Source organism: Caenorhabditis remanei, chromosome II (genome assembly GCF_010183535.1).
Source record: "Caenorhabditis remanei strain PX506 chromosome II, whole genome shotgun sequence".
NCBI classification, from domain to species: Eukaryota; Metazoa; Nematoda; class Chromadorea; order Rhabditida; family Rhabditidae; genus Caenorhabditis; species Caenorhabditis remanei.
In genome coordinates, this window is record NC_071329.1 from 603,575 (window position 1) to 618,971 (window position 15,397).

General features: G+C 36.6%; 3 protein-coding genes across 3 annotated transcripts; 1 reads left to right on the forward strand and 2 right to left on the reverse strand.

The window, feature by feature from the left end:
• Positions 1-1,254: 1,254 nt before the first annotated feature.
• Positions 1,255-1,802, reverse strand: GCK72_003731 (uncharacterized protein; the record flags this gene model as incomplete). The annotated part of the gene is made up of 3 exons (XM_003097226.2): positions 1,255-1,447; positions 1,498-1,631; positions 1,677-1,802. 3 exons carry the CDS (start codon positions 1,800-1,802, stop codon positions 1,255-1,257), a joined length of 453 nt encoding a protein of 150 aa, XP_003097274.2.
• Positions 1,803-4,031: 2,229 nt separating this feature from the next.
• On the reverse strand, positions 4,032-7,464 carry GCK72_003732 (uncharacterized protein; the record flags this gene model as incomplete). Its single annotated transcript, XM_003097235.2, has 8 exons — positions 4,032-4,164; positions 4,211-4,825; positions 5,617-5,769; positions 5,819-5,952; positions 5,999-6,127; positions 6,181-6,337; positions 6,387-6,570; positions 7,359-7,464. The coding sequence occupies 8 exons, from the start codon at positions 7,462-7,464 to the stop codon at positions 4,032-4,034; spliced, it is 1,611 nt and encodes a 536-aa protein (XP_003097283.2).
• Positions 7,465-11,395: 3,931 nt separating this feature from the next.
• GCK72_003733 (uncharacterized protein) lies at positions 11,396-11,781 on the forward strand (the record flags this gene model as incomplete). Its single annotated transcript, XM_003097247.2, has 2 exons — positions 11,396-11,589; positions 11,634-11,781. The coding sequence occupies 2 exons, from the start codon at positions 11,396-11,398 to the stop codon at positions 11,779-11,781; spliced, it is 342 nt and encodes a 113-aa protein (XP_003097295.2).
• Positions 11,782-15,397: the final 3,616 nt, after the last annotated feature.

The window sequence follows — 15,397 nt, forward strand, 5'->3', positions numbered from 1 at the left end:
CAGACCGAAGCAGATCTCTGTCCAAAAACTCTGCAAACACCAACAAGGACAGATCAGAGACACGTGGAGGAGATTATCTGACGATTACATATCTGACATCGAAATCCCATCACACGACCTCTTCCAGAAATACACTATGCAACATGCAAGCATACATTTCTGCTTTCAAACACATATTCCCTTAATCCGACAAACATTACTCAGATATGTCGTAGAAGGGGTCAAATCCGGTGAGAGATAAGCTCGAAATAAAAAACATGTACGTAAAGGGAGCGACGAAAATGGATAACTGATACTTATAGATGATCCGGCTGGTTTTGGAGTGAATGGCAAAGGGGAAACCAAAAAAACTGACAAGGAAGTGAAAGAAATGGCAAGGGACATTTGACATAAATGTCAGAATGTCAGAACGGCCTCAGGTATGTCTGTGATTCTGGTTGTCTGGATGTCCTTGGAATTTTTATTGTTTACCATTTTTCAAAGGCTGTGTACATTGGATGAGTTTGAATACACAACAAGCATTTTAGTTCGTTTTGTGTGGTTTAGCAATGTTTTTGAGAGCAGAAAAGCAAAAAAAGAAAAAAAAAAACCTAAGGATGATATTGAACGTTGTAAATACAAAACTGCAATTATTTGATGTCTATTTTCAGCATTACGTCCAGTTTAAACATTATTTGACAAATATTTTTGTCAATGTGTACGTCAGAGCTGTGCGGAAGTAAAATTTTTGAAAAGGGAAGAAGGAAGAAGGAAGAAGGAATAACATTTTCAAAAAGGAAGAAGGAAGAAGGAAGAAGGAAATAAATTTTTCAAAACGGAAGAAGGAAGAAGGAAGAAAAAGTGAAAAAAGCCCGGAAGAAGGAAGAAGGAAGGAAGAAGGAAGGAAGAAAGAGTTGGGTTCCGAACCGGGAAGTCGGAAGTTAATTTTGAAAATGACAAGTTTGAGGAAACTTTTTTCTAGTCATCTCTGAAAACGAATTTTGATGTTGTTTCATACAAAATTTTGTCAAAAACCACCAAAATTCCGCCAAAATTCCGTCGACAATTACAAAATTTTAGTAAACTTATCAGCGGAAGAGGGAACAAGAAAGAAGGAAATGAAATTTTTGAAAAGGAAGAAGGAAGAAGGAAGAAGGAAGTGAAATTTTTAAAAAGGAAGAGGGAAGAAGGAAGACGGAAGTGAAAAAAGGCCCGGAAGAAGGAAGAAGGAAGTCGAAGGAAGGAATTCCGCACAGCTCTGGTGTACGTCCTCGTTCATCCCCATGCCATCTTGAACTGACTGAAGTACTCTTCCGTCTCCAACTTCGGCGTCTGACTTTGAGCCACTTCGCTATTATTTTTCAACACAAACTTTTCAACACCCGGAACAAACTTTAAATGCACAAAAAATCGTCTCCGCCAGACAGGCACCGACACCATCATTATCGGAATAAGAAGGATAGGGTGACTGGAAATAATTCCTATGTAGTTGTAAGGGGTCTGTGATCAGAAACTTACGTAAAATCGCATAATTCCATTGTATAATTTATAATAATTTCATATTTTCTGAGGTAGCCAGTTGACATGAACATAATTAAACAGTATTGGAGTACCATAACAGTTGTGATAAGTAGGAATGAGTACTTGGTGAACTGGAAATTTGTAAGTAAAAACCAGAATTTGAAAACAAATCTTACATGAAAGCTCCTCATATTCTCTTTAGCTTGAAATCTAGTTTGTAGGGTGTATTTGGAAGGGATAATCAAAGTTTTGTCGAGAATTCTGTGAACACGAACATTACAGTACCAGATGTAGACGAGCATCTAAAAAACCGATTTTGTGAAGAGATTCGCCGCGGTATATCTCGGTTCTAAAAGGAAATACCAAAAAGCTGCTAACAGACAAAATATAGCTTAATATTTGAAAAATATTTCTTTAGTTGAAAACATTTTCATATCTTTAAAGACAACCAAGATAGGAAGCTCCAAACTCTTGCTATTCTTTGCTTCAGGTTTCACAAATGAATAAACTCACCGTAAAATTTGATATCATTACAACTATCCCCAAAGCTAGCCAATAATATATACTAACTATCATAGTGCATACTCCAAAGGCAACTAGAGCCGCAAAAATTTGGCATGATAGAAAAATGGACCCAGAGATGAACGGTCGCTTTTCGCTTTCGTAGTCACTAAAATAAACCGATTATTTTTATCAGTAGAATGAGCTTACTGAACCACTTACTTTATAAAATATGTTGCAAAGACCCGTTCAATTGTCAATGCAGTAAGACATAATATGTTTATAACTAAATAATGGGTCACCAGAACCATCCCAATAAAAAATAGAGGACAACTCCAAAATGAAGGTATTGTGATAATTTCAGAGATATTTGTGGTATCATAGAAAGAAGAGTAAGGCTTGGAAGGGTCTGAAAATATAATAATAGTCATCCGGACACACTTTACTTACCGTGCAAAAAGATATATAATTTGGCCATTTTCAATTGAAAATGACCAAGTTTGAGTAGGTGTTACGGTATCACTGATTGTCCCACAAAGTAAATTATGTATAAACCACACAGAACAAAGACAGACCTTTATTTTTGTAGTTGAAAACTTTTTTGTACGGACACTCCCTAGAGAGTTACATTTCTCCCTCAAATCGTCTCATTTTCAGTAAAAAATATATAGATTTTTGATATTTTTGAGCTGCCCCCTTAAAATGACCATGACTCTCTAGATAGTGTCCGTACAAAAAAGTTGTCAACTACAAAAGTAAAGGCCTACTTTTGTTCTGTATGGTTTTTTACATAATTTACTTTGTGGGACAATCAGTATTACCATGACACACTCTCAAAGTTAGGCAATTTCAACTAAAAGTGCTGTACCTATCCCTGGCAACGGTGTCCATCCTTTCTGATAATTGAACATAATCATCCTCCCAATCAAAGACTGAAACCACTGCATCAAAAATCCACATAGACAAATATTCATATTTTTATGGAAAACTCTAGAGGTTGATATAATATAACATCCTCGCAAAGTCACAACTCCTGCACTTATATAACAATTAGTCTCCATTATTAGCATAATTAACGCAGAAATTTCCAGTTCATGTTGATAATTGATTAGAAATATTGGGAAGAATAACATAGTTGAATTGGCGATCAGGAATATCATAGTATGGTGGAGTTTTGACTTGAATTTGAACGAAGAAAAACGAAAACAACAATTTTAGCCAGACGGCTTTCTCGGCTCTTTGATTTTCAGCTGCCCTTAAATTAGGTTAGAAAAACACATAACAAGGTGACAAGAGGAGGAAATTGCCAAGACCACTTCCTGGACTCAGAACTTGGATTTGAGTCAGCGACAGCCTTGGTCGGATAATTTTATGAATTTCGCCAGGAATGCTTTGGGAATCTCAATATTGTTATTTTCGGATGTACGTCACTCGGTTATTGATTTTTAACTGCATTTTGTCTGAATCAAAAAAGTGTCTCTTGAGTTATGGCGATTTTATCCGAAATTATTTATCCGAATTTTATCCGAAAAAAAAGCCGGATAAAAGTTTCATGATTTTTCATAAACGCGGCTACAAACGAAAAATCAAGTGTAAAAATGTTCAACTCGCTAATATCTATAATTATAGATAGCCAACTGGTTTTGAGAAATTGAGTGCGCAAAGTTAAACAATTTTTATCCGACATTCTCCGACTTTTTCTCCGACCAAGCCTGGTCAGCGATGATTTCAAAACTGTAACAAAGTATGTAAAACATGATCTAGAAAGTGAATAGTGTATATTTATTATAAATTTACGGTCTGCTGTCGGAGGGTTTTGAAGACGCATCTAATTTATTGGAGATTTTGCGGAATGGTCTCGTAGTTGAAAAAAAATCAAATGTCGTATTTTCGAGCTTTGCAGGTCTAAAAAACTGCAAATCGTGTGACACCATTTCGGACAAATTAGATGCTCCTTTAAAACCCCGCGGCAGAGTTTTGTGAGTATATAATACATATATCAAACTGTGACAAGAAAAAAGTATTCGGGTTTACTGATTCTGGCAGTCCCGCACGAAAAAGATCACTGCGTTATGCTTGCAATTGACTGTCGCCATTTTTCCAGTGTCCTTTTGCCTGATATCATAACTCTTCTCCCAATCGAACAAGCCTAAAATATCGTGGCTGAAAAAAATTGAGTTCTTAAGGTATCAAATAGCGGAAACCCTACTTTGTGCCGAGTTCTTCCTCCGTTGGCCATCGATACTTATCCCATTTCACACCATTCAAGTTTTTTGTGATGTTTTTAAAAGGGTGAGCGCCATGTTTCAAATGGACAATAAGTGTTTTCAGATTTGGATATTTGGCATCAATCATCCAATCTTTAATCAGTTGAGACACTGCCTGCTCACAAGTTGAGGCCATGTCAAGAATCAAACGGTTCCCTTTGAAATGTTCCAATAGATCTTCAGTCAGTGAACTGTTGTTGACCACATTGCAGCTTACTGATGGAACTCTCATTAACTTGGAGTCTGCACCTAGTGTGCCGTTAAATTGGCCTGCGATGCTCACCCGTTCTAGGTTTGAATGAGAAGTGAGAATACTTTCTAGCATGGATTTGTTCATATTCGAGAATGCGAAACGGATGTCTCTGACCTTGGAATCAATGAGGGACGGGCAGAATCCACGGTAAAAATCAATTTCGAATTTAATCAGTGGTAAATTGGGCCACAGAGAGTTTACATGAGCTTGAAGTGCCGGTAAAACTTTTCCTTGGCGTGGATTGATGTATTTAAGACTGTAGGACATCTTGCGAAGCCGCCAGCTTAATATGTCACCCCATTCTCTGAAATAACTAGTTATACAATGACAAAATTCCTCAATGGGAGACTCACCTGCATTGTATCGATTTTCCTCCTATATTTATTTTTATTTCTTCTCCATAGAAAACATTAGGTTCGACACGATGCATGCTTATCATCGAATGAACGCTCTCCCAATCATGTTTATCGTAGATTTCTACTTCCAATACATTCTCCCGACAGACATATATCACTTTTTTTGGCGTTCGAGTTCGGTTCTCAATCGATTTTAGTGTTCTCGCAGAGCACATACTCAGACGGAATATATCGCAGTAGTTTAAGTTGCTGAGTATTTTACGGCGGACAACACAAGGAAATTTGAGAAATGGGAGCGGCATTTTGAGAGGAAAGGAGCTATCTCAAAGAATGTTTAGAAGGTAGAATAGGGGGGGGGGGGGGGGGTTGGGGTGGAGAAGAGGGTCCGTACATTATTCAAATTCACCCGTCTCAATAGAGCGCGCTTGCATCAATGGGTTTTGGCAAGGAATTGTTAGAAGGACATTGTTTGAGAGGTTAAGCAAATTATTTGATTTGGGAAGGTTCTGGGAATCCAGGGAAGACTGCCAAATTTAAATTTTTCAAAGAAAACGAATCTTCTGGGAATCAGGACACCCAGACAGGCGTTGATCTCACAACAATATAATTGAACGTGTTATTCTTTATTTCAGGATTCAGGAGACAGCGATCAATGGACCATAACTCATAGTCAGAAAAAAGTAATTAGTCTCAAGTCCATGACCGATTCAACTGCTTAAAATACTCTTCTGTCTCCAACCTTGAATCCGACCTTGGCTTCACAAAACCAACTTCTGGAGTTCTCTTGGCTAACAACCATTTTATCAATCGAATTGTGGCACACCCATTGAAAAGTTTCTTACGCCAGGAAGGAACGTTAAGCAGGATTAATGGAACGCATGAGATGGGGTTTCTGAAAATTTTGTGTGTTTGTTGCTCACTTGTATCTCCGGATGTCTTACACTGTAGTTGTTAACTCCATCAAATAGAAAAATGGAACAGCGAGACTCCCAAGAAGCTCAGGGGTTTGGACAGCCAATATGATGGCTTGAAAGGATATGCATATTGTGGCGAAGGAGAAGACAGTCCTGGCGAACTGAAAATAGAAAGGAAGTGACAGACACACAGACAGATTAACTGACGCTCAAGCTTCGAGCATTCTCCTTTGCCTGGAATCTAGCTTGAAGGGAGTATTTAGTGCAGGAAAATATGTGACGGGAGTCCATGATTTTATGAACGCGGACATTCCAGTACCAGATGTAGGTGTAGCCCTGAAACAGAATGAGATATCTTAATTTGCTTCGAAATCATATAAGTTCTTTACCGCAAATGTCAAAGCCATCACCAGCACAATCAAAATAAGCCACGCCTCCACTGGAATCATCACAGTACACGAAAGCAATGAAATCAGTGCCCCAATTATTTGTTGAGCCACCAGGAGTATTCTATGAATTTGCGGACGAGTTTTCGTCTCATAATCACTGCAACTTCTAATTGTTTTTTAGAATGTATAATACTTTTGGAACTTACTTCAACAAATAAGTTGCAAAACTCCGTTCTACAGTCAAAACCACTAGACTTAATATAGCGCACACGATATAATGGAAGATAAGAAACATGCCGATGATCAATAATGGGCAGTCCCAAAATGAGGTAATAACGGCCATTCGGAAAGTGTCTTTGGTGTAGAGATCAGCAAATGTTCTGGAAGGGTCTGGAAATATGTGGGATGTTTTGGGGAACTGTTTGGCCACTACCAGTCCGGGATAAAGTGCAAAAACGCAAAAATTTTCAAATATCAAACTTGTCATGGACTGGACCGAAATAAGAATTTTTCTCGATCCGGAACGAGGTTCAAAATTAAAAAAAAAATTATGAACTAAAGTTTGAGCGAACTTTTCGAATTTTTTCCCGAAAAAGTTGAATTTTTGGCTAAACTTCAGAATTCATTGAAAAGCTAGTTACTCATCAAGAAATTGGGTTTTTTAATGTAAAATGTTTTAAAAATTCAAAGAAATTTGGTAAAAAAAGGTACATTTTCTTGAAGCCGAGAGCACAATTTTAGCCCGGTAAGGCCAGGCCGAAATTTGACAAATTTGTCAAAAATTACACTTTAGTCCGGCCCATAATGTTAGTTCTGAAATTGTTACCTGCCGGCTCAGATGAAAAATCTGATTAATATATTTTAAAATACCTTATTTCCCTAACTGACATGCTATAACCTAAAATATATGTATATCAAATTGTAGATCTCGATTTCTAATATACCAAAATGTAGATCTACGTTTTTGACTTTCTACGAGCCGAAATAATTTTAGTTTATCAAGATTTTGTTGGTCCGTATATTCTTTTTACAACCGCGCTCTACCGAAACCGAAGAAAATTGTGTGCAAAATTGATAGACGCAGAGAAAATACAATTTTTCAAGGGTACTTCGGTGGAGCACAATTGTAAGAGTTATGCGGAGCTAGTAGACCATTTCAACGGTTTTCATGATCTTACCATTTCCCGGTACGATCATCCATCCTTTTTGATATGGCATCACCAACAGTTTGCCGACCAACAATTCAAACCACTGCATCAAAAAACTACACAAACAAATGTTCATGTTCTGATGGAAGACTCTTGTCCTATGAATCACCAAACAACCCTTTACAGTCATAATTCCAGCGATCACATATAAAATCAACTCAAAAATCAGTAAGAAACAAGAAAAGAAGTTGAAATCACTTTGATAGTTCAATAGGAATATTGGGAAGAAATAGATAGAAGAGTTGGCTATCCGAAAGTTCATTTTTTCCTTTGAAGAATGAAGAAAACAGTGATTTTTGTGTTCAATGAGAAGAATATCCGTTTCAGCTGTTTCTAGGGAACGGGTAGACCCGAGAAAAACAAAAATAATGAATAATTAGTAGAATTTCAGATTATTCAGAATGCTATTAGTATTTTTCAGCAGGTGGTTGTTGTGTGAGATGAAGGAAGTCGCGAGTTGTGTGGGCAATGTCTGTCTGGGTGTCAGGGATGTCCGGACGTCCTGATTACCTGAAGTTCAGTTTGTGCACTATCTGATTCTACAATCAGATGGTGCCAAGGGTGAAATATCATTATCCGAAAATATAACTCTTCTCATATAGAAATACAACATATGTTTTTTCGGAATTCACTTTATAAATGCCAAAAAATTGTCAAGTTCAGGTCAAACCACTCCACAACCCCTTCATTCGGTCGCAGTCGCTACTCAATTAAATTCCATTCTAGTGAAAATGCACACTATGACAGGGAGAGATAACAAGGAACAAAGATGATAAGAAAAATTATGCATGGCTTCATTAGATGACATTAAAGGAGGTGAGAACGCAAAAAAATTGTGATCGAAATTGTGATTGAGAAGCACCCACATTTATCACAGCCCCGAGTGGGCAGCTGCGTTCTCGGCCGTGTAGCTCAGCCGGTTGCGGTTTTGTACCCATGCGCGTTCGGTCATGTGTTCGGGTCCCACAGAGCAATCACTTACCGAATTTTGAGCCAACATTTTTTTTGGGTTCTCACCTCCTTTAACATCAAAAAACATTGTTGGGAAAAAAATCAAAGAAACACGTTGAGGCCCATGCTACCTATGCAAACGCGCTCTAAAAAAGACATGGTCCGCAATACGTGGCGGTGAACATTAGAATCTATTTTCCTACAGAAAATTTTAGGATACGTGAAAATATTTTCATTTCCACGGTGATTTTTTCGCTACATTAAATTTGGGTTTTTCTTCCATATTTTTGCTTCTCGCTAGGCCACGACCCCGTGAGGCGAATGCGCTCCGCCGGACAACGCAGTGTAATTTTCTCTGCCATAATCTTTTATCAGCTATATAAAAAATTAAAATCAAAATTTTCAGAAAACCCTTCCATAGGAAATTTTTATTTAGATCTAGTTTTTGTAGAAAAAAATTCTAGTCGTTTTGATGCCTCCTTCATATAGAAAACTGGATTATGCTGAAGACACAATCGTCAGTGTTAATTTCTCTTCCACAAACTTTGATGAGGTTTTAAAAAAAAAGAATCCATAAATTGAAAAAAACCTTCCATAGGAAATTTTTATTTAGATCTAGTTTCTGTAGAAAAAAATTCTAGTCATTTTGATAACTCCTTCATATAGAAAACGAGATTCTTCTGAAATTAAAACCCGATGGCCTAGTTTTTGAAATGACCTAGATTTGAGGCAGCGCACGAAGAAGCTCAGCTTTTACGTGTAATTTAACTAGGGAAAGAAATGGAGTTATGGGTCAAGACATATATCACAAGAACGGAAATTTTCCACTGATTTCAAATCTGTAGTCCAGTTTTTCAGAACGATTCTGTCAAAAAAGTTATTCAGGTTTTTGTGAGATCTCAGTAATAAAAATGGAAAATTCAGGAAAATCGTCCATAAAGCTAATTCAGAGGGGTTGAAATGAACTATAGTATGTTTCAAACGACTGGGTGCATTTTCAGCCGTTTTATGAAGAATTATGGAGATTTTTTATGTTGTTTTCACAAAAACTGTTCTTGTGTGAGACTGTACAAATAGGGAAAGAACGATCTATCAGGAAGAAACGGATCTGGAATAAGCGAATCGAGAAGAAGCGACTTGGGAAGTGACGAATCGAGAAGAACGCTTGTTTGAAGATTTCAGTGTCGGAAATGAGAAAACTGTCATTTGAAAGTGTATTATGTAATTATTGTCACTTTTAATGGAGAACTTCACTCGATGTACCGTCGTGCCGTTCGCGAAGCGAATTTTCATAAAATGAGCTCAATAATATGAAAACACAGCGTTTATAAGCTAAACAACTAAACTGAACTGAAAATTATTTACTTTTCTTTTCTTTCAAACACTGGAACATGCGAAAAAGCGTTCTTCGCGATTCGTCACTTCCCAATTTGCTTCTTCCCGATCCGTTACTTCCCGGTTCACCACTTTGCACGAATTGTACTGTCTCTCTTGTGTAATTGTAAATGTTTTAGAGTTTACAACATTTAATTTATCAGATTATCTTCTAGATGTCTTGTAAACGTTAGAAACGAGGTGAATTGATCATAGAATTGCACTTTTTACGCTTCTTATCACCGAAGAACAGATGAATACAGTTGCAATCTCAAATTTTAGATGTTTTCCAGTTGAAACGTTCTGTTTTGATAACATAAATTCGTTTTTAGAACGATTTTTGACTTATCTACCATTTTTTTGTTTCCAAACGTACACTTTTCATACAACTTTGTCTGCACTTCCACTGCAATTATTTAACCTCATTTTTCTGTGCCGCGGGGTTGCATCCTTAGCCCCGCCTATTTTTCCGCGCGTCATGAGGCGAAAATTTGTCAACGGGAAATGTAGCGAAAAAATCACCGTGATTTCCACGTAGTTTCTCGTTAGAGCGTGTTTGCATAGGTAGCCTGGGCCTCAACGTGAGAAATAAAAGATAAAATGATTGAAAATGAAAAAGTAAAAAATTTGAATGAATCAAATATGATGTTGAAAAATGCAAAGTATTTATCATGGAATTTCATAGATTTTCAAGTGTTTTAAAAATGGTTTTACTGTTTTTTTGTTTTTTTTTCGTGGCCTGCCGAGCCGTGCAAACAATTTCTTGCCAAAACCCTCTGATGCAAGCGCGCCCTATTGAGACGGGTGGATTTGAATAGTGTACGGACCTTCTTCTCCACCCCACTCACCCCCCCCCCCCGTCTTAATAGTTTCAAACGTTCCTAGAGCTAGCTCTTCCTCTCAAAATGTCCTTACCATTTCTCAAATTTCCTTGTCTTGTTCGCCGTGAAATACTCAGCAACTTAAACTACTGCGATATATTCCGTCTAAGCGTGTGCTCTGTGAGAACACGAAAATCGATTGAAAACATAACTCGAACGCCAAAAAAAGTGAGATATATCTGTCGAGACAATGAATTGGAAATAGGAATCTACGATAAACTTGATTGTGAGAATTTTAATTCGGTAATAAGTATGCGTCGTGTCAAACCTTTTATTTTATATGAAGAAAAAATGAAAATAAATATTGGAGGAAAATCGATACAATGCGGGTGAGTTCCCCATTTAGGAAATTTTTCATTGTATAACTATTGTTATTTCAGAGAATGGGATGATTCATACATCTGTCATCATTATAAGTTGTCCTACAGTCTTAAATACATCAATTCACGTCAAGGAAAAGTTTTACCAGCGCTTCAAGCTCATATCAACTCTCTGTGGCCCAATTTACCACTGATTCAATTTGAAATTCGTTTTTTCCGCGGATTCTGCCCCTCCCTCATTCATTCCAAGATCAAGGACATCATTTTTGATTTTGACGATATGAACACATCCATGCTAGAAAGTATTCTTACTTCTCATTCAAACATAGAAAGTGTGTGCATATCAAATGAACTTCACGGGAAACTACGTGCACACTCGAAGTTAATGAGAGTCCTATCAGTACGCTGTGACGTAGGCAACCAGAGTTCATTGACTGAAAATCTGTTGGAAAATTTCAAAGGGAACCGTTTGATTCTTGACATGGCCTCAACTTGTGAGCAGGCAGTGTCTCAACTGATTAAAGATTGGATGATTGACGCTAAATATCCTAATCTAAAAACACTTATTGTTCGTTTGGCAAATAACGCTCACTCTTTTGGAGACATCACAAAAGACTTGGATAGAGTGAAATGGGATGAATATAGACGGCCAACAAAGAAAGAATTCGACACAAGGTAGGGTTTCCCCTATTTGATAACTTAACGCAAGTTTGTTTCAGCAACGTAATTTTTAAAACAAGACATTGGGACTGGTGCAATTGGGATTTGAGTTACGACATCAGGCAAAAGGACACTGGAAAAATGGCGACAGTCAATTGCCAGTATAAGGCAGTAATCTTTTTTGTGTGGGACTGCCAGAACCAGTAAACCCAAACATTTTTTTGTTTTCACAATTTCAAAATATAATTTTATTTAAAACCAATTAAATTTATTCTTTATCAGGCCTTTAATTGTATCCCTTTCTTTCAAATAAAGCACCGCTATCATTACAATCATTTGACATTATTAATATTGCTGAGAAATGAAATAAAACAAGAATATGATCATGTTATCTTTCACAACACTTTTTTTTTAATCAACAGAGCCTAAAGATGATACACTTTTATTCAGCAGACTTTTCATTTAAAAACTGCTTCTAAATATTCTGAAGAGAATGCAGTGCAAGTGTGCTTCTTGGATTTGATGTCCTACTTTGTTACAGCGTTTTAATTGTTTTAGTTCTAAGTTATCACAGTTTTCTCCAGTTTTATTTTGTCACAGTTCCAATTTTTCGCGTTCTAAAATCGAGTAGCCTCTTGAACACATAGTGCAAAACAGGTGATATGATTTAATGAGAGCATACTTTCCCTAAAAATATAAACACGACCTTGTTGTTTTTGCATTGGTCGATTTTCAGCATGTTGTCCAATTTTCAGTTACTTAGTCAAGACGGTTACAGAGATTTCATATTCTTAGAATTTTAGTCTACCTCTTGTGTTACTTGTCAATTTTTTCTCAGAACTTATAACAATTATTCGCAAAAAGAGTAAGAAAACTCAATTGGCTGGAACGAAGTGTTATATAGAAACGAATTCGGAGAAATGTCATATGAATGTAATTGCAAAATAACAAGATAACTATCAAATAAAAGAAAACTGTAGAGGCAGCATTCGTGCAGATTATTTTTTTATTAGTGTGACTGAATGACTAAGTATAAACAATAGGAGTATAAGAAATTAGGTAGAAGCCAGAAAGAACATGCGTACAGTATCTAGGTGTTAAATTGCAGCTTTCAGGCCTGATACCTCGTTTTAGCCTAATTTTCGGACATGGCTTCAAGATACATATTTATTTCTTTTCCCTAAAATTTTGAGTCGAATCATATAAAAAATTTGAATTTTTTGAATACCAGTGTTCTCCTTTATCAGTGTCCGGACGTGAGTAGCCCCATAAGACATTTCTGTGAATTTGTACGGTATGCTGATTCCGAGGTAAAGCCCATTTCAAACTTGATGTCTGAAACTTTAGAGGCATTTGAGATAGTGCTCTCTATTCATTCAACTATACAACAAAGACAATGGCAGATCATCCTTTTTCTGCAAACCTTTACCTTGTTAGCTACTTTTTTTTATCGAGGCTTCAGACTTCCAAGTTATTGTAATTCGAAACAGCTATGCCATCCTCAAGACTAACAAGAAAACCTCAGGAGGTCGCAAGTTTAGAATCGTTCCAAACTGCTACCAGGTATTAAGGACAACCTGATTAGGAAGATTCCAAATTTTTTGTTTTGTGCTCGTCACGTGCCGCTGAGAAAAACTGTCTTCGAGGGTTTTGGAAGCCATTCTCAGGGTTTTACAGGGCTTAACCACAGGGGTGAAACTTTGAGACGATTTTTCTCAGCAGCTTGGGATCTGTTTAATGAAGCTATCCTTAATGCCCGATAGCAATTTGGAACAATTCTAAATTTGCGACCCCTTGTTCCCTTGTAAAAGATATCCGTTTCTTAATTTATTTATTTCATCGAAAGTTTCCCAACTGATCTCTGTCAAATCTTCAAACTCAAAATCAAAACTCAAGTCTAGTCAACCCGAAAAAATGCCAAACTTCCCCTATCCAAATGACAGGGTAATTCCCATGTTATTATGCTTTCTTTTCACAAAATAACATCCTCGTCTGACAAATTCTTTGGTTTCCTAGGCTTTGGTTGTCTGCCCCATCATTATGCATGGCTGGCTATGATGTTTCAGCCCCTTTACCTCTTCTTTTTCAGAAACTGTAGTTTGCCGCTTATCAGATTACCAATAAATTCACCTGATCCCCCAATTCAATAAGAACACCTGTTCTCTTCTTTTTCCCACCACTAGGATCAAAGTTTGCTAATAGTAAGAAAACTTAGAAGTTCACAAATCAAACCAATTCTTCTTAATGAAATCTTGTTAAACTGGTCATTGAGGTCCAGGAACATATGTTTATGTTGATGGTGGTCACTCTAGGCTATTACGTAGTCTAAACATAGAATAATTAATCTTTGAGGTTTCAGAGAGCTATTTTTTCAGATTATTTGAAAATTTCAATTTCTGTGATTAGTCTGTCAGAGAGTTTTTACAATTTTGGATTTTTTGCCGTTATTTCAGTTATGATAAGCTTCATGAGATCTTATTGCTAGATAGTGGAACTTAGCAATGATTAAATTTATTCAAAACACTAAGTTAGCATAAAAACTGTATTTTAACGGCACCTGTATTATAACGGCACCTTCCACATGCTTAAATTTCACCACTAGTATTCTCCTGGACATGTCCGTGGTTCTGATTGAATTCAGCGTAGCATTCACAATAGCAAACAAAAGAGTCTCAAAAACCACCAAAACTTCTCTGGAAGGCATTTGAAAAACGGCATGCCATTATAATACAGTTTTTACGGTTTGTAACAATTTCTTGACGGTCTGACGAACTTTTAAAGTTAGAAAAATTAACTTATATGCACTGACCCAAAATTCCCCAGACTCCACTACTTTATAACCAGGAAACCAAAGCTTTATTCACTACCACCCACTTACTTATATAATTAAACTATGTATGTCTATTTTGGTCTCAATTACCTTAACTAGTAAAACCACTTCCGCATTGCCACTCCGAGTTCAAAAATATCAATTCCATTTCTCTTGATCTTTTCCTCTTCCATGACGCGTTTTTTCCAATACTACTTTTACCTACACTCTCCTTCTCTCCAAAATAAAAACATAAATAAACTAGATTTGAATTTTAGGGAGAGGGGGGCTAACACAATTACCTACGTCCCCATTCAAATCAATCCATCAAAAAGTCATATGATTTTGAAGGAAATCTTTCGTAAAGTTTCCTTCTGACTTTCATTTTGTAAGTTTAAGATAATAAATTGTGTTTAACAGATAAATGCTACTTCATTTCAACCTACACACCCTTTTATTATAAAGACTGCATGTTCTTTGCTCTAAGGCTGCTTGCTGTCAACAATCTTATGTAAATAGTGGTAAAACTTTTGAGAATTCCAGATATTTAGTTTTCTAAAAGCTCAGCCCAGCTCAGTTTTCCAGAAGCCTAGTAACTTCACTAATACAACGTAACACCAAATTTAGCAGAAATAGTAGAGCAGGTGAAATTAACACAATTCAAAATTCAAAGTCAACAATTCGGTCGTTCATTTATTATTCTTCACAAGTTACGAGGGAACAGGACTTTGCTCATTGAACATTTCTCTACTGGTTTTTTGAATGTTAAAAAACCAGTCAGTTGATTTTTTATGCTAAGTTTCACCAAGGATGAGTTATCTGTCTGATTTTGAAAGCAAGATATTTGATACTTTTGATCTTCTTATGTACGATTATGTATTTGGAATGAATTCATGTAGTAAATTTGAAATTTTAGCAGTCTGCAAACAGTAACCAATTTTTTTTAACTAACAAAGGTCATGGAGCCAGTTTGGAGTTATGGGACGTGGCCTATATCATTGGAAAGCTAAGAAA